The 18,538-nt window shown below is 40.5% G+C and overlaps 1 protein-coding gene across 12 annotated transcripts in view; it reads right to left on the bottom strand.

The window, feature by feature from the left end:
- KIAA1109 (KIAA1109 ortholog) overlaps window positions 1-18,538 on the bottom strand; it is a 192,660-nt gene that overhangs the window by 34,196 nt on the left and 139,926 nt on the right. For 8 of the 12 annotated variants that reach the window (XM_029076442.1, XM_029076441.2, XM_029076443.2 and 5 more), the window contains 13 exons: window positions 15,993-16,090; window positions 15,465-15,650; window positions 13,091-13,259; window positions 11,643-11,854; window positions 10,327-10,525; window positions 7,457-7,516; window positions 5,977-6,203; window positions 5,440-5,640; window positions 5,093-5,223; window positions 3,674-3,797; window positions 3,055-3,164; window positions 2,222-2,312; window positions 1,490-1,552 (listed from right to left, as the gene is read on the bottom strand). In XM_029076442.1, the coding sequence (XP_028932275.1) occupies window positions 1,490-1,552; window positions 2,222-2,312; window positions 3,055-3,164; window positions 3,674-3,797; window positions 5,093-5,223; window positions 5,440-5,640; window positions 5,977-6,203; window positions 7,457-7,516; window positions 10,327-10,525; window positions 11,643-11,854; window positions 13,091-13,259; window positions 15,465-15,650; window positions 15,993-16,090 (1,871 nt within the window). The remainder of the gene's footprint in view (window positions 1-1,489; window positions 1,553-2,221; window positions 2,313-3,054; window positions 3,165-3,673; window positions 3,798-5,092; window positions 5,224-5,439; window positions 5,641-5,976; window positions 6,204-7,456; window positions 7,517-10,326; window positions 10,526-11,642; window positions 11,855-13,090; window positions 13,260-15,464; window positions 15,651-15,992; window positions 16,091-18,538) is intronic. The other 4 variants (XM_029076446.2, XM_029076452.2, XM_029076451.2 and 1 more) reach the window with 3 other exon arrangements.

The following is an 18,538-nucleotide window of genomic DNA, read 5'->3' as shown; positions in this document are numbered from 1 at the left end:
TCGGAAGCAAGTGGGATTAATGATTGGACACTGCAAATCAGCACGTGACGGTCAATTAAAAAAAGGATTCAAGTAAAATCAACGTTAAGCATGCTGAGAGAACACAAAATATTAAGCACTAGGATCACCTGTAGGTCAGAAATGCCCAGGAGTACATTAGTTGGGAAAGAGAACATGCAAAATACTATTACAGAATGCACATTAATCTTATACTATTTTAAAAGTTTTTTCTAGGTGTTTATATATAAATGAATTGCATATAGAATGGACTGAAGTCATGTGAAATATTCCGTAGGTAAGTATTCTTAAAATTTAAAATGGGCTTCCTGAGATGAAGTATTTTCTATTTAAGTTTAAAGACTACAGAAATTGTTGCTATCACATATATTATGAAATCTAATAGTTATAGTTTTACATAGTCTTGGAACGTTAAAAAAAATAGAAACTAGTTTCAGTACCAAGTTATTTAAATTTGTTCAAATAGCAAATTTAATAACAAACTTATAATTCACACTGGTACACAATTATTTATGGGACATTCTATTTTGCTCCTTTATGTCCCAGATCTAGAGGCAAAAATAGCCGGACAGAGGGGTTAAATGTTAACTGAAAATAATTACCTTCCCATGTTAACAACATGCCTGGTATTATTAACAAACAAACAGACTAACTTTCTGTTACAGGGCACTGGAGAAACTTATCTGGTCTAGCTAAGAGCACTAACATTTATAAGGACAGTGTTCATTTATATCAACTACTACAATTCACAGCTGTAATCACATAATAACAACTACTTAATCACTTTGGTTGAAAAATGGATTCTAATCCTGACTCTGCCATTTACCTTCTGGGTGACCTTAGGCGAGTCACTTAATTTCTCTGTGCCTCAGTTGCTTCATCTATAAAATGGGGATTCAATACCTGTTCTTCCTCCTACTTAAGACTGTGAGCCTCATCTGGGACCTGATTATCTTTAACCTATCCCAGGGCTAATAATAGTGTTTGGCATGTAGTAAGCACTTAAATATCACAATTATTATTACTATTACTATGATGTCTTTCATTTTTCCTCACTGGATAGAAGAATTCCAGGTGGGCGGGACTTCTGAAACCTGAGCCTACAGATATTTTTTACACTCCTGTTTTTTGCTTTTGTGGCTCACATTTTTAAAAACTCCTGAATCTCGATGAACAAACCATAAGGTAAAAATAGAGGCTAGTATCAGTTTTGCCTGGATGTCTTTTGTCTGTAAATTGATGATATTCAAACAGGAAAGTTTCAATGCTAAAATGAAAAGACTACTGTAGTTTTACTAATGTGCATGCTTAGAAGAAAATCAATGAATTTTAGATGACCAAATATATTAGGATAAAATTTTAGCCAGCTGCGAAGCCTGAGAATATATATTCTGCTGAGGTTAGTTTGAAATAAGTAGTACACAATCCAGTAGCATTTATGAGCAAAATTTACTTTTTGTTTTACAAGTACCTGAAAATACCCTTCCCCTGGAGGGCCGGATGGCTGTGAAAGTCCCCAAACTGTATTATTCAACTTAATTAAAATGACATAAGAAAAAAAAAGATTACAAAATCCATGTAAACTGAAAACAGCAATGGCTTCTCAAAAAAACACTGTAACTGAAGTACAATGAAGATAACAGTATTAAGTCTAAACAAATAAATAGTAATTTTGGGGACTGAACAACTTTCCTACTCATGTTTTTCATTTCACATTTTTCATAAACATCTGTGTATAATTATATATATTACTCTTATTAATGATGTGTATATATCTATGATTCTGTTGATCTATTTTGATGGTTTTGATGCCTGTCTACTTGTTTTGCTGTCTGTCTCCCCCTTTTAGAATGTGAGCCCATTGTTGTGCAGGGATTGTCTCTCTCGGTTGCCGAACTGTATTTTCCAAGCGCTTAGTACAGTTCTCTGCACACAGTAAGCACTCAATAAATACAACTGAATGAACATATGGCACACAAACCTTTGTACAAGATGTTTGTCATTTGAGGCATGTTGCCATTTAAATGGGAAAAAAAGATATATCAAAATCTTCTTTAGATTGCCAGGTAAATCTACTTTATCAGAGTGTTTATTTTCTTTAGCTACTCATAATTGAAATCAATGCTTCTAAACTAGCTCTCAAAAACAACCAAGACAGTTAAGTCATTCCTCTCTAAGGAAAATGCTAATTAAGAGATCTTACTGGATCTTGGATGTTGAAAGTCACTCTGGGTCCAGGAGAAGCTGCATCCACACGAATTTCTGGAAGCTCCTCAGCATCTCCCACCCGAGAGCTGTATGGAAATCGTGAGGGAATTTCACGTTAAATTTGCTTGGGATGCCATCAATCTGTGTTATCACCATTGGTCCTCCTTCCCAACCCATCTGCCAGACATTTTGATAAAGGGGGAGGGAGCAGGAGAGGCCAAGCGGAACTGCTGAGAAATTAGCCAGCCGGATTACTTTCCCAAACTGCATGCAACTACAACTATGGGCTTTCATTGACTGGGGCAGGGGACCCTGTGGAAGATCTCCCCTGCCCCCACCCCAATTCTTGTGGAGAAGGGGGTAAAACACTTCTCCCACTATTTAGATAACCTGAGAAGAAAGCCTCGGCAGTAAACAGCCCATTCTCCCCACACTCAGGGAAAAATTGTTTGTTATTTCTTAAATTACAATGTCATTCATTAAACTAATGAAGTCAATTTGAAGCATAATCTTACTTCACGAGAGACTTCGTAAAATTCCATTTCTTCATTTCAGAACACCTACAAATAAGGTGAACTACTGCAATGCGGTGTTTAAAAAAGAAACATCTGTTATCCAAAAAGCCTGAAAAGGTCCAAGATTGGTAAGCTGGAGAAAATTTCTCTTTTTGCTGTTTTTTTGAATCTTTGCAATAAAATGTTGCAAAAAGGGAAAGGAAGATTGCACAGCATACTTCGCTGTCCATTTACTATCCCATTAAAATCAACCGAGTACAGGTCACGCTTTTAAGGATCCCATCAGTTGCTATAAAATGTCCCAAAACACTACCTTGTCCTCTCCATTCGTTTAAGAGGAGGCCTCCCTGAAGCAGAAATGGTTTTTGATCGGTTGTAACTGGGTTTGTAGCCTAGTCCCCATTTGTCCTTAAGTGAAGCTGCCTGAATAAGAGAGAAAAGATTTCATCTCATGCATCTGACTAAAGTGGAACATTAAAGAAACTTTCAAAAAAGGAATAATGACTTCTGTCAACTTGTCTTGTTTACTTGTCTTTTATACTCATAGAAGACGCCGTGAATGTTGAGAATCAGCTCTGCATTTGTGAGTGGCTGAAAATGCCAATGTGAGACTCAGTTACAGCCACATTGTGCACTCACAAAGATTATCTTCTGTTGTGCCAATTTAGCAGCTTTAAAAAGCTATTACCACCTACAAATGTGAGATGCTCATCGATCATTTCATATTTTCATTGTTGACTGATGAGACTCTCCACAATTACAAATATTTTAATATAACTTTATAAATATTTTTATGAATTCAAACCTTCAAAGAATCTCAGACTGGTCTTTCCCTTCTTAAATCATAAATAAGTCTATGCAAAACAGAGAAATAACCGAAAGAATTCTTGGAATCTCTTTTGCTAAAAAGGGCCCCCTAAATAGTTACTCACTCTCATGCTGGACCTCCGTAATTTTTTACGAACATCTCTGCGTATGTCATTCACGGCAACAGATTCTAACTGCTGGTATCGCTGAATCTCCTGGTTTATAGTTCCTTCACTTGCACCTAATTTCCTGAAAGTCACACAAGTAAATGTAGTTAAGTTTCCAACACTAACAGAACGAGTTAAGTTCCAAATCCTTTTCACATAACCCTTTAGAGTGTGTTTTAAGGTGAAAGAACACTTTTTGTTGCTCTTTTCACCTGCCCTTTCTTACTCATTCTCTCTAACTCAATGCATTCCTGCAACTCCAACTTGTACTGACATTTCACGCTAACCTGAGGAAAGGTCAAAGTCAAAGCCTTTTTGAGTTGGCATCTGAAATGCCTCCATATGTTTTTATTCAGTTTCCAAAAAAAGAATGCCACATTACTCTGGTGAGGCAGGCCAAAAATGGCTCGCCTGCGCAAAGTTACAGAAAAGGTTATGTGCCATCATTAAAGGTTACTGCAGGGATTCCAGTCGTCTAATCCTGTAGTCAGATTATCAGAATGCTGAATTGTTGAAAGACCTCTGGGTTCATAAAATTTTCATAAAAGCATTAAAAACAACTTTTAGCAAAACGTAGGAAAACTCGAATGAGTCAGGTAGAACGATCCTTAAGAGATACATAAAATGAAAGTATAGGGCAATATACAAAATTCAGAAGACAACACAACTTTTATCACAACCTGAAAAGAAATGTAATGTGACTCAGATTAGTGCTCTCAAACCTGGAAATAGAAAAGGCCTTTAATGATCTAGACATCAAATTCGCTTACAAGTGGATCTGTACTCAATACATGACAGATCGGCATCGCTGTTGAAAATGTGTACGGGGATAGGTTGAAAGGGAGGGAATGTGAGTTGACTTTCAAAAGCTGTCCATGATTTCCTTCTCCCAGAGTTCCTCTACCACGTTCTAGAATGCACTCTGTTGATACCCTGCCTCCCCCTTCAAGAAGGGAGTAGAAGTTATGGAGAGTCCTGGGGGAAGGGAAAAGGCTGGGATGTCTTGAACAAAGCAGAGGGTGATACAAATTCATTTCTCTTCAAGGTAAATCTCAGAAAGCTACAGTTATTGGAGTAGTGTTACTCTAGCTAGCCAACACTAACGGTCACAGAAGTGGAACAAAACATTATGATGTGGCACTATTTTTTGCATTTCACCTTTGTGGGAATTGCTGTAAAAGAACCCTGATGCGTGACCAATCAGTAAATGGAAAACATGCCACAAACTAGAGAGTTGGCATTCAATGAACTGCAAAGAAGAGCAATAATGACGATAGATTATCATGAAATGATGAAATGAGACTGAGGGAATTCACTCCAAGTGAGCTCTGATAAAGCCAAATTAAGGAACGTTAAATACAATAACACCATACTTACTTGAGATCATCAATTACTTTAGCCTGTTCATTCAGTTCCCTAATGTCCACTATTCGTTTCATAACTTTTCTTCCTCTTAACTCTCCTGGCTGATTAGCAGATGCTCCTTGTCTTCGATAATCAATAGCCTCCTGTCAAAACAATCACATTTTCATCATCATTCTCTAAAAGTAGGATTTATCTAAACTACTTTGAATTTAGCCCCTTGAATCACAATGCAGCATGCAAGAATCAGAGATATTGATTTCAGAAGTTGATTTGAAACCCTCATTTCAGAAGCTGATTTGAAACGCTCCAATGATCGAGTCCCATCATTTGCATAAAGATACTATTTAGCTACTACCTACATTTCCCCATGAGTGAGCCCTGCATGCTTTCAAGTGTGATCCACTAGACTGAGGGGAGCCATACAGCTCTGATCCAAACAGATACTCCGTAGGAACAGAGTAACGATGATTGTGGGGTGTCAGTCCCAGCAGGTGATTTACAAGTCGCTGCCCAAAGGTAAGCTTGTAGCCATCTCCACTTACTGAACCTCCATCTGAACTCTAAATGATAAACAGCAACGTTAGTGGTTTACTCTTATTGAGTGTGTTTGGTGGCACAATACATTTTTCAAAAACTGTTCTAAGACAATACAGTGGTGCAGATGGAAAATAAATGCTTTTCTTTTCACACGGAATGTCACTTTCATTTGGTTTTTCTCGAATACAGCAGGACACATGACTACTGAGAATCAGGAGAAATTAGAGACATTGAATATAAAAGCCAAGTTTAAAACATTGATTGGAGCCCACCCTACCCACCAACACATTCAAATGACCATTATGTCTGCATTAGGGAGTAAAAACAGAAAGGAAACTTTCTAGTGGTGAGTTACATACAGTGTGTATGGTGGGAGACATAGAATCGACTTCATCCTCATCAGACAGGTCGGCTATGTTTACTGAGTTCAGGTCCGCAATGTCATCAACATCTTCCTCTCCTGTTAGAGTGGTGAGGGTGTTGCCCAGGGCATTCAGCCGTTTCCCGATATTTGGATCCATATGGACATCAATCCCGCACATCTTCCACAGCACATTGAGTGTCCAAGTTCCAGCACTACTACTTTCTGTTTAAATTTAGAGAGAGCAGAGTGTTACGGCTGATGAGTAGAACCTAAAAGCATTACATATCTAAATAATGATTAGATGATGATTATATTTATTACACACTTACTATGCCTTTATGGACAATCAAACAATGGTATTTATTGAGCACTTACTATGTGCAGAGCACTGTACTAAGTGCTTGGAAGAGGGTAATTTGTGCCCATTTTTCAAATGAGGAAACAGATGGGGGAGATGGGGAGGGGGTTGAGTGACTTGCCCAAGGTTCCACAGGAGGCAAGTGGTGATGCCTGGACGAGGAGCAGGTCTCTGGATTCCCAGCTTCAAGCTCCTTCCCCAATGTTGTGCTGTCAATTCATGAATATCCCCACTTACTATATGCCAAGAACTGTACTGAGCGCTGGGGTCGGGACAAACTAATCAGGTTGGACACAGTCCCTGTCTCACATGGAATTCCTAGTCTTAATCAATTACAGATGATGTAATTGAGGCACAGAGAAGTGAAGTGACTTGCCCAAAGTCACATGGCAGCCAAGTGGCAGAGCCAGGATTAGAACACAGGTCCTTCTGAGTTTCAGGCCCGTGATATTTCCACTAGGCTATACTGCTTGTCTTGATGGCACAGGGTCCACTGCTCAGGGGTGGACGCCCCCATAGCTATTTGAGCTGGACTCCTTGACATACTCCTCTCAGGTCTCTGACTCGACCTGAGAGTTCTTCATCAGGGCTGAAAAGACTCGCAGCGGTAGCTTTCTAGCCTATCATCTATCTCTGAAGCCTGTTCCCTCCCAGGCCTCATCCCTATTAAAATCCCTACCCTCACGATGAAAAGCTAGCACCTTTTTCCATGGGATTTCAAATCTAATATACTATAAAAGTTAAGAAAAAAGTTGAAAAGATCATTCAAGGATAAATTTTAGAAACGCATTGCTGATTTCCCAACCTCCCTTAGCACTTAATGGGCAAATCTCTATTCTGCTTATTTGTTCATCTTTTCCTTACTTCTGTTATCAGTTTTGCATAAGAGCTTTCCCCTCTTATTTCTACCCATAGCCACTACCTCTGCTTGCTTGTCTTATCCCCTGTAGACTGTCAACTCCTTGAAGTCAGGGCCCATGTCTTCTTATATTGCATGCTCTCACGCACTTAGTATAGTGGTCTGCCTACAGTAGCTGTTCAATAAATACTGTTGATAATGATGGTAATGTAGAAATATTTCACAAGAAGCATTTCATTAAAAAATATGCCGATTTACCAGCTGATGCCTGTCCAGTAGTTCTAGAACATACTTCATAGGTCCCATCTGGTACAACACCTGCACATGAAAAAAATGAAATCATATATAAGTTTAGTTTGAAGATAGCTGCAGTATGACAGTTCAAAATGGGTGCTTATAGACAGTCTATTGATAGAAAATGATAGATATTCAGGTTTAAAACAGTAGTAGAATCACTGCAAAACCAGCACTTTTGAATGAACTACAAGATTTTCTCCAGACCTCATCCCCCAACATACATATCTATAATATACATAACTGTCCTCAGTTTGGAGTGAGATTCTATCCATCTGGGCAAATGTGGCTGACAGGTTTGATGTGGAATTGAGAAGCAGCATGGCCTCTGCCTTCTCATAAGCCAATTTTCCTGAAGTTTTTGCTCTAGGTGTGTAACCACCCCTGCCTCCGGTTAGGCAGGTCTGACTGCTGCGGTGATCTCAAGAGTCCACTGTTATCTTTCACTGCTGAGATTGTACACCACCCTGTCTTTTTTTTGCCCTACTGGGTTGCATGTACCCACTTTCAATTCCCCATATAACAGCTGCTTGAGAATTCTGTCATCCATTCTTCTCAGATGTCTCAATCACTGAAGCTGTGAACATCACTTCAGTAGCAGTAAACTGACTAAATCGTAGGACCTCATTGTTGGTAATTTTGTCCTGATGATTGTGGGTCACAGTATGCAGCTGTTGGTCCACTGGAAAGAGTACTGTTCTGGGAACCATCAGGAGAGTCAGTGCTAGGGAATCACGATCAGTTAATGCTCAAATTTCTGACAGGAAGTCTCATGTTCTTTCAGTAGGAAAATGTTAGATCTTAACAAACATTTGGTAGTTAGTAGATAAAATTTCACCTTCAATATTTACAAAATTTCCTACAGGTCAGTAGCAATAGTCAATAACAAATCCTATACATATTTTCAGCTAAATTTACATTTGATGTCCCATCATAATTGTTTACTAAAGTATCAAATGTGCTCTTGAGATTCATCTCAAGATAAATGATTTAAATGGAGAAATGATCATGTTCTTTCATTACTATAAGAACACCACGATATGCTTTTCATATCATTTAATCACAATTCTTGAAGTTTATTTACCCCCTAATGGAAGTGAGCTGAAGTTGGGATAGGCAACCCATGTTATTTCTACATTTGTGACCTGTCACTATCTTCTTAAGTTTACATGTAAACTGAGGTCTCAAAAATAGAAATAGTAAGTCTGTTGCATATAATTAGCTTTAGAAGAAGAAACATCCAGTTGTAATGTTTGCTTTCATTATGCATTTATACCTGTCTCAGTTGCTAAGTGTTTGCAATGGAAGCTGCAGACAGGGGACATATTAACCTACAGTTATGACATTTCATGGCATAGCCAGTTCTTTTAAAAAAAAAAAATCTGCTTTCCCTGGAAAGTCTCAGGCAGTAGTCACATAGATGCAAATGAAATAGTTTCTACCAATATCACATTAACAGGGGCAGGAGGATTATTTAGCTCCAGTTCAGGTGTGCAATTCCAAATAGATTTGGATAGGATTACATACCTTCTTCCTAGATGCAGGAATTCCTCTCCTCTAAACCTGCTCTAGGGAGCAGGATTCATTTCCAGAGTTCCCAAATGTCAGGACATAGTGGAGTTGGACTGGAGTACCATAGCAGTTTCTTTTTTTGGGGAAATACTATAGAATACTGCCTTCTTTCTACTTACACTGAGAGCCTCATATAGGACAGGAACTGTGTCCAACCTGACTAGCTTCTATCTACCCCAGCGCCTAGAAGAGTGCTTGACACGGTCATTCTTCACAAATACAACAGATACCACAGCCAGGAGAACTTTGCAGTCACCTGCAAAAGCTCATTTCCATATTCCACAAACTCGTTTGTTTAAAGGTGCAATGCTATTCTTTGAATTGCTTGAAAAAAGATCAAACAATAGCTAGAGAAGCAGCGTGGCTCAGTGGAAAGAGCACGGGCTTTGGAGTCAGAGGTCATGGGTTCCAATCCCGGCTCGGCCACTCGTCAGCTGTGTGACTTTGGGCAAGTCACTTCACTTCTCGGTGCCTCAGTTACTTCATCTGTAAAATGGGGATTAAGACTGTGAGCCCAATTCCCGTGTCTATCCCAGCGCTTAGAACAGTGCTCGGCACATAGTAAGCGCTTAACAAATACCAACATTATTATTTAATGATGACTATCACTATACCATATAACAAAGATTAATTTCATATTTTGTGCAGACATTCTATGCAGATATTCTAACACAGCAGATTAGTCCTTCAGAGACAGCTGATTTTCAAGGAACCTAATTCAGATGGATCATGAGGAGCCTGTACATGAAAGAATCAGCTCTCAAAAGCAAGGTAAAACAGATTTGGGAACAAAACGTAGTTCTCAGTTTGAGGGGGCTGGGATCTCCCCCCGTAAATAACAGAAGGGCTTCGGTCTAATCGCAAAGACTTTGGAACCGAGAACTTGATTGGATTGATCTTATCCAAATCGCTTGTAGTTTGGGCAGTGCCACACATAACTCTCTCATCCCTGCCCATCATGCTCCATTGGTGCAGGGGAGCAACACCTTCAGAAAAGCATAGAAGAATTTTATGTGCAAGCCCCACTTACCCAATCCCTTAGCACTATACACCAAAAAGAGGTGGCTTTCTTTTGTTTTTTTTCTGGTGTGCTGCTTGGACCTGTCTACTTAGCAAAATGTCGTAGGTGTTTCTTTGGTCAAAATTTCACCACCAGTGGTGGGAGCCCAGCAAATACTCCCTGATTTTTAAGGGTCACCTGTGCCAGACATTCCAAGTTTAATGAAACTACAAAAGTCATAAATAGAAAATGACACACTCACAAGCATTCATAACTAGGTCCCCACGGATTTCTGGTTTCCAGTCATCCCAGGTTGTCTCAAAGCCATCAGCAAAACGGATGCAGAAATTTTTGAAATGTCCTTTGCTAACTAGAGACTCTGAAGAGCAGGCAGTAATTAGAGTACTTTCAATGGTCAGGACTAAAGCAGAGCCAGTATCAAGGTCACCGGTATGATTCGACTAGAAAATACGGAATAAAAACAAAAATATATTGTAAGCTCAGAAAATGAATATTTTTACGACTCTTGAAAGATTTCCAGAAATAAGCATAGGAAAACTTACCTTTATGATTCCTATCCCTATTGCTTTCAGAAACTAAAGAATTTTTCACAATGTCTTTAAATTAAATTTGAGTATAGACTATTCCACATATTAAATGATATTCACTAAAGATTCAAGTTAGAAATTTGCTTTCCATCCTCCTAGGCTTGCTTAGTTTCTTCCAGTTCCCTTCTATTCATTTTTCTACAAAAACATTCAGTCCACATTTCCCCACTAAAGAACCTCCAGTGGTGGCCCAACCATTGTTTTCAAATGCCAAGGGTGATTTATTTAATCCTTTAATCCCTTTCAAAATCCCTTGTCAATATGGAATTTTTAAAAGACAGTACTTCTCAGTTAATAAAGAGGAAACATCAGAGAAATAAGAAGTGGGGATCAAACAATGATACTGGAGAAAGGTCTGTCAGTGAGTCAAGGTGTGAACAGGTGAGGAAAAGGATGGGCAAATACACTGGAGAAAGTGGAGGGGGGAAGCAAAAGACAGCAGGTTTGTACGACGGAAGTGAATGAGTGAGTTCTTCTAGACTGTGAGCCCGTTTGTTGGGTAGGGATTGTCTCTATCTTTTGCCGAACTGTACTTTCCAAGCACCTAGTATATGAAGCGCTCAATAAATATAATTGAATGAATGAATGAGTGGGTCTTTAAGAATTTGCCAATCATTCATATGTTTATATATATATATATGTATATGTACTCCAGTATTGTCCTTACTTTGAAGTACTGACCCTAGAAAATCTCTCAAGTAAAATATCACCCAAGGAAAAAATAAAATAAAATGAAATTGTATAAATACAAATGAAAAATGTACATTAGTATAAATATTAATGTCTATCTCCCCCTCTAGACTGTGAGCTCGTCTGTGGGCAGGAAACGTATCTGCTTACTGTGGTACTGTACTCTCCCAAGTGCTTAATATAATGCTCTGCACACAGTAAGCACTCAATAAATACAGCTGAACTGAACAAATGAATGAAATGTACTGCATATAAACTCAATCTCATCAGCTGGCAGTACCTGGGCAGCATTTGTGATTGGCAGGCAAATTCCCAAGTCATTAACAGTGAGTTGGAGGAAAAGCGTCCCAAAGGCCTGAGCAGATGTTTGCTGAATACCCGGTAACATATCTACCACTTCCTTGGTGGCCATGTGAATATCCTTATGTAAAGCCATCCTCTGTTCATTCCAGTTGTCGTACGCAGCTTTGTAATTGAGCCAAAACAGCACAGCTTAAAAAGAGGGAGAAGAAAAAAAGTCAATAAAACCATGGCAGGCGACCATCTCCTCCATCCCCAGAGTACTGCCGGCAGACTGCTCCAGCCAAACAGGTGCATCATTCACTGGGGATGGAAACAGTCTTAATGAGACCCAAGCTAGGACTCCACTGTTTTCTGATGGTACTTGTTAAGCACTTATTAAGTGCCAGGCGCTGTTCTAAGACCTGAGGTGAATTAAGATAATCAGGTTGGACATGATCCCCGGCACACACGAGGCTCACAATGGAAGCCAGAGGGATGAGGACTGGATCCCCATTTTACAGATGGGGTGAAGCACAGACAAGTGAAGTGACTTGCCCAAGGTCACACAGCAGATGAGCGGAGGGGCCAGCATTAGAACCTAGGTCCTCCGACTCTCTGGACCTATCAGGAACAGCATTCTGTGAGGGGAAAGGGTGACAGGGATCTGTCTCGGGGCCCGGCATATATTGTTCTAGGCTCTGTACCATCGCTCCCCCCTCCCCACAGACCTTTCCCAGCACCGACGAGGTTCCTGCCAAAGGGCTACTTTGAATCCTGTTGTCCATGACGCTCAGGCCAAAATTTCTGAATCAGCTCCCACCTCCCTTAATCCAGGACATTGCTTTCACTTGGTGTCAACTCCTGCCCCAGACCTGGACTGCACGGGGCATGGAGCAGTGATAGCATGGATACGGGGACCAGCCTCAACCCACTCCAAATTTAGCACCATTACGTCAACGCTCTGGGCCTGAGTCCATGCTCCGGCCAGCTACATCTCTCAAAATAAGTTTAACTTTCCAAATTAACTTTTCCACCCTTACTGACTCCCACGCCCATTGGCCATGAGCCCGGTTTAACTGACTAATCCCAACCTCTGAATGCTCAATTATCCATAACCTCTGAAAACTGCATCAATAAAACTTTGTGACAGTCATACAGGATTTTGAATAAAGTGGTATCCACCTAAAAGGAGAAGATGATGTATGAGGCTCAAATCTGAAGTTCAGTTTGCAGACAACTCAAAAAATATGAGGCTCAACTTTAGAGTTTACTTTGGAGAAAAACCAAAACAACTTGATCAAAAGCCATATAATCAACACTCCTCTTGTATTAGCGAAGTAAAAAGAAAAACAGCATAATACAGTATCCTAAACAGATTGCGGGAGGAACATACCATCCTATTACAGAATCCTGAAGCTCAAAAAAAATTGAAAGGATTTTCAGTACCTCTGTCAAAGGCGACAGGCTGGGCATAAACAATCGGCCTGTTCAGAGTAATGAGCACAGCTTCCCTATCTGAAGAGCCACTGATTTCTTCTCGGAGGGCATTCCTTAATCCAATTCTTGTCTTAAAATAGGCAACTTGATGGAAATCAGAGCCGGCCTCTTCATAAACCTTAAAGTTTTTAATGTGATAAGACATTTGTTACCATTAAACAAGAGTATCTTAACATTTGTCCACTACCAAAAGCCTTACAAAAGGAGTACTTTCCAGCTACAAATGTATTATCAATTGTCTTTAAATTCAAAGTCTGCTTCATAGTCTACAGACAAGGAACAGTCACATACCCCTCTTCCCTGCTTCCCCCCCATCCCCCCTCCTGCTCCCCCCCACACAGTTTGTTTTCTTTATAATTTTGGAGAGGTTTGTTTTTTTTGCCTCACTGGATAATTGCTGTCTCCTTAACAAAACTCAGTGACAACACTGAACTCTGTGTGCCCATAGGGATTCTGGGTTGTGTAAAGAATTGTGTCTGTTGAGTTGTTAAAATTTCTCACGGGACCTGAATCATAATCTAAAGCTAGCTTCCTTGCGGCATTCTCCAACATGGTCATTTAGAATAGGTTGAGTAAGGGTGAATGCAACCCTGCTTTTCTCCATAGGTGACGGGAAAGTACCATACAAAGTATCCCACCCTCTGCCATTCTGATACGGTTACCAGAGCCCACATGCGCTGAATGATATCAAAGCCCTTTTCAAGTTCTTGAACACCAAGTGTAGGTTTAAATATATTTACTGGCATTTCTCTCCTTAAATGCTGTCTAGCAAAACTCCAATCTGACACGAACTGCTCGGGTCCGACACCCAAATGTGGATGTGGGAACACCTCGATAACGATGTTCTGCAGTAACTGGCTCAAGACGACTCTGGCTACGGTCTCGCTGGCAATGGTAAGCAATGAAATTCCACCAGCTTTCTCGCCTTTCTTCTTGAAAACATTCCAGTTGGTGGCAAGTCTGAAATCTGGCAGCGTGGCCTCACTATTCCATAGGTCGAGGAAAGGATCGTACAGACGTTGAGCGGTACAGATCCCCTCCCTGTGAGCTTTAACATTCTTCATGGCGTTAAGTGGTGGAGAATTAAAATCTGGAGTGAAGGGCGGGTCTTCACAAATTGTTCTTTGTAAAATCACATTCTTGATGGTTGACAGGTGTATAATGAGATCACTGAAGTAACTAAGTATTGATGTAATCTCCAAAATCTCCTTTTTGTCTGTGGTGAGGGTGGAGCCATCTATACTTTTCAGTGGTGTTACAGCAATGTTTATCCAATATCTACCCCACACTATCCTCAACATTCCCTATATCCAGATACGCTAAAACATTAATCTGTGCCTGACAGTCATATTCAATGTACATGTATAATAGTTCCTGCCCCACACAAATACACTCACAAATATATAGTCGCAGCTATATGTGTACTCATAAAAATATACCATACACCCCTACACACACAGAGATTTCTCCCCAACTAATACATGCTGGAAACCAGAAACACAAAGACATAAAAAAGCACAGATTGAAGGCAGGTGCCCATAAAGAAGGAAACATATAAAAGGACAGAGAAACACTCGAGAACACAGGCGCAGACAAGTACCCAAGAAGGAGCATTGTGACAAACAGTGAATATACGAAAGGGAAATCACAGAGGATGACTTTCTTTATATGTGAGTGGTGTAATAAGTATTCTCAGTTCCAGATAGGTGATCCCTGCTTTCAAGGAGCTTAAACCAAGCATGGGAGACAAGCACTAAAGTAACTCACAGGTAGGAGGAAGTAACAGAGTGAAAAAGATAGGCACCTAAGTGCAACAAGCTTAGTGGTGGAGGGTAAATGCCCAAGCACTTAGGGAATGCACAATACTAAGCACTTACTACAGTGATCTACAAATAGAAGACACTCAATAAATACAACTGATTGACTGTACTAAGCACCTGGGAGTGTGCTATTGAAGTTATGAAGTGTATAGAAAAGCAGCTTCCCATGAAGCAGCATGGCTTAGTGGAAAGAGCGCAGGCTTGGGAGTCAGAGGTCATGGTTTGAATCCCGGCTCCCCCACTTGTCCGCTGTGTGACTTTAGGCAGGTCGCTTAACTTCTCTGTGCCTCAGTTAGCTCATCTGTAAAATGGGGATTAAGACTGTGAGCCCCATGTAGAACAACCTGATAACCTTGATTCTACCCCAGTGTGTATAACAGTGCTTGGCACAAAGTAAGTGCTTAACAAATACCTCTAGCTGACTATGGTGAAGACCAGGAATCTCTGCTAATTAATTCTAAAAAAACAAAGCTTTATTAACACAAATGTTGCACAAAGCTCACCTGATGTTTGACAATTTGTCCTAATGCTAAATTCAAATCCACTTGACATTTTCCAAATAACTTCAAGTAGCTGCTACTTCCTGGTAATGCTTTGGTTTGAAGTCGATTTGAGAGTTCTAGTTCTATCAGTCCAGTTTCAAATCTCACCGCTCTCATGGATGGAGTTGTGGCTGTCACCTGAATACCCTAGAAAATTACATTTTAAGGAAAAAAAGACATGTTAGCACAAAACGTGTAAACAGTACCCTTGTGTGCTACCCAGGATGCTGCCAACCGCAAAAGAATCATGACATTTAAAATACATCAAGACCAAAAGAACCCATGATCTGCTCATGCTTCCTAATTCTTGGCACAATAACAGACTGTACTGTAGATTTCTGACATTAATGTATTGTCACTTGCCAACATATTTCATTTAAATGTTTTGGGAGTGCATACTTTTAATTTGGGCTACACATCATATAGCAATGAAGACTTCTTTTCAGATAAAGATGTACCATTTTTGAGATTGCAATTGCTTAGTGTTACCTTAAACTGCAGGTTCAAGGAATAGAGGAGAATTTTAGGCTTATCTCCATCTGCTGTGCCATCGTGTTCGTTCCACAGAGGAATAGGCTGTTCTCCTCCTAAGAGATGTGAAATAATTGCATCTCAGAGTTGGTGTTTCTACTAAAACGCTTTTTACCACTAATAACAAAACCCCCATATTTACATACGATCCTTTTTTAACCCTTTTTCATTAAACAGTATGTTTGGTTGTAATGGTAATACTTAAATGTAATTCTTATAACATTTATAACTCTTCTAACACTAGAAAAAAAAAACACCCATGCTGTCACAGATGTGACTGCCAAAGAGGGAGAGACAAGGAAGAGAGGGAGACACAGATGGGAGCGGAAGAAGGAAGCATAAACACAGAAGGAGAGATGAAGACTACGTCTGCTATTCTGCAGTCTCCACCATTCCCTGTTCCAAGCAGGGATTTTTGGGGGCCCCACTCACCCTTGATCACCTTCCTAGTTCCACTCCTGGGGGAAAAGGGGCTGCTGATAGAATTTATAGAACACCTTGCTAGTGTGATGCTCTCCCCTAAAAGTTTGGGCGAGAATAACAAAAGCAAGACCTATTTACTGCCCTTCAGGAGGCTTAGAGACAAATGGGATGGACAGAAAAAAAATATTTACAAATCCCAGTGGGAGCAGGAAGAACAAGAAGAAGGATGAATTTAACAGGATGAAGCATGTGAATTCCTGATTTAATATACAAATAAGTGTGCATATATAAAAAAAGTCATTGTACTACAATAAATACATTCTGGGTGGCTAAAACGTGGGTCATGACACATGCGGCTTTAACTTACTACGTGGCTTACTATTATTATTTTACCTTCTCCACTGGTAGGGAGCCCCACCCCCATCCCCTCCTCTGCTGTTCCTTGCTTGCCACCACCTGTTGTCTCCTAACTGCCACTGGAAATACCTTCTCCCCCCGCTCCACGCACCACCTGCTTGACTTTCCGGATAAAGGAATTCAGAGCCCCACCATATTATGTTGGTTGTTAGATGGCAGCTCTTCAGTTCATGAGGCGAGAACACCCCTGATATGGACTATGGGTGATGTTGGATAGATATGACTGGGTAATGTGAATTAGTCAAGGAAGACTTCACAGAGGAGATGGGAAGAATTGGGGTCTGGAGGATTTTGGAGGGGAAGGAGCTCCAGGCTACAGGAACAGCATGATCAAAGGGTCAGAGGCAGGAGAGATGAGCGTGACAGAGAGGTGAGGATGAGAACCAAGAAGTGGAAACCAGCGCAAAGCGGTTAAAGAAGGTGGATATACAAGATGGGGAAAGCTGGAGGAGAGTCTTGAAGCCAGTGATGAGATAGCTGGTAGGTGGGTGGTCACTGGGAATGTAACTGCCTTCCTGTCCAGGGCCTTTTTTTACTGTAGTCCCACTCTTCTGGAAGTCAGGGCTTGGCAAATGAAAAACTGCCAACACTTTGGATCACCTCATCAGTATGCTGCTTCCGCTGCTGTGCATTAACTGAAAAGCACCACTGGTGGAAATTCAGACACCAGGCTGACCTTGCCCACCTCAAGCTCAACCCCTCCTGCTTTAATTCGGCACTCTTCTCTGCCCAACAACATTATTTCTCCATCCTTATCAACTCCCATGCCTACTGCCAGACAAGCTGCTTCTGATGTTTAATTCCCTCCATACTCTCCCCTGCCTTACACATACCCCATGCAATGACCTGGCCACATACAATATTGACAATTTTGAAAGTGTCAGGTAGGAGCTCCCTAAAATCTTCCCTGCTTCTCTCCAGTCCCTCCCTCTTCCTAAGCCCTCTAGTGACTCTTCCATCTTACCCAGCAGTAAGTCAAGAAAAGATCTCCTACCTCCTCTTAAACTTTATCCCCTCTGCCTGCAGCACCTCCAACCCCATCCCTTCACACCTGATCAAACACTCCCCTTCCTTTTACCCCTCCGTGATGCCATCTTCAACCAGTCACATTGGCTTCCTCCCCACCACCTTCTATCCTAAAAAAACCTCCCAAAACCAAAAACCCTCCCTTAACTCCACGACTCCCTCTAGTAATTGCCCCCTCTCCTCACTATCATTTTTCTCCAAAATTCTTGAGTAAGCTGTCTACACCCACTGCATCCACTTCCTCTCCTCCAATTCTCTGCTTGACCCCCACCTCCCACTGTCTAGCTTCTGTCCCATACACTCCTTGGAAACAACCCTAAGGTCATCAATGACCTCCTTCCTGCCAAATCTTGCCAGTAATTAGAACACTAGTGTAATCTAGAGCCATATTTGAATAGTGCCAGTCTACTCCAGTGCTTAGTACAGTGCCTGGCACATAGTAAGCATTTAACAAATAACATAATCATTATCACATCACTTAAATATACTTTAATCTATTCAAAAATTCATACTGTACAATCTAATCAATTTCTATAACTATTACTTTTTATGATGCCATAATCCAAATATCATATCCACTAAATTTGTTTTTATGATCAACATTAGTGTTAATATTAACCAAGGATTAGTGATATGAA

The sequence above is a fragment of the Ornithorhynchus anatinus genome, chromosome 12, assembly GCF_004115215.2.
Source record: "Ornithorhynchus anatinus isolate Pmale09 chromosome 12, mOrnAna1.pri.v4, whole genome shotgun sequence".
Classification (NCBI taxonomy): domain Eukaryota; kingdom Metazoa; phylum Chordata; class Mammalia; order Monotremata; family Ornithorhynchidae; genus Ornithorhynchus; species Ornithorhynchus anatinus.
The sequence above is the reverse complement of the archived record's forward strand: the minus strand, read 5'-3'. Positions and strand labels throughout refer to the sequence as shown.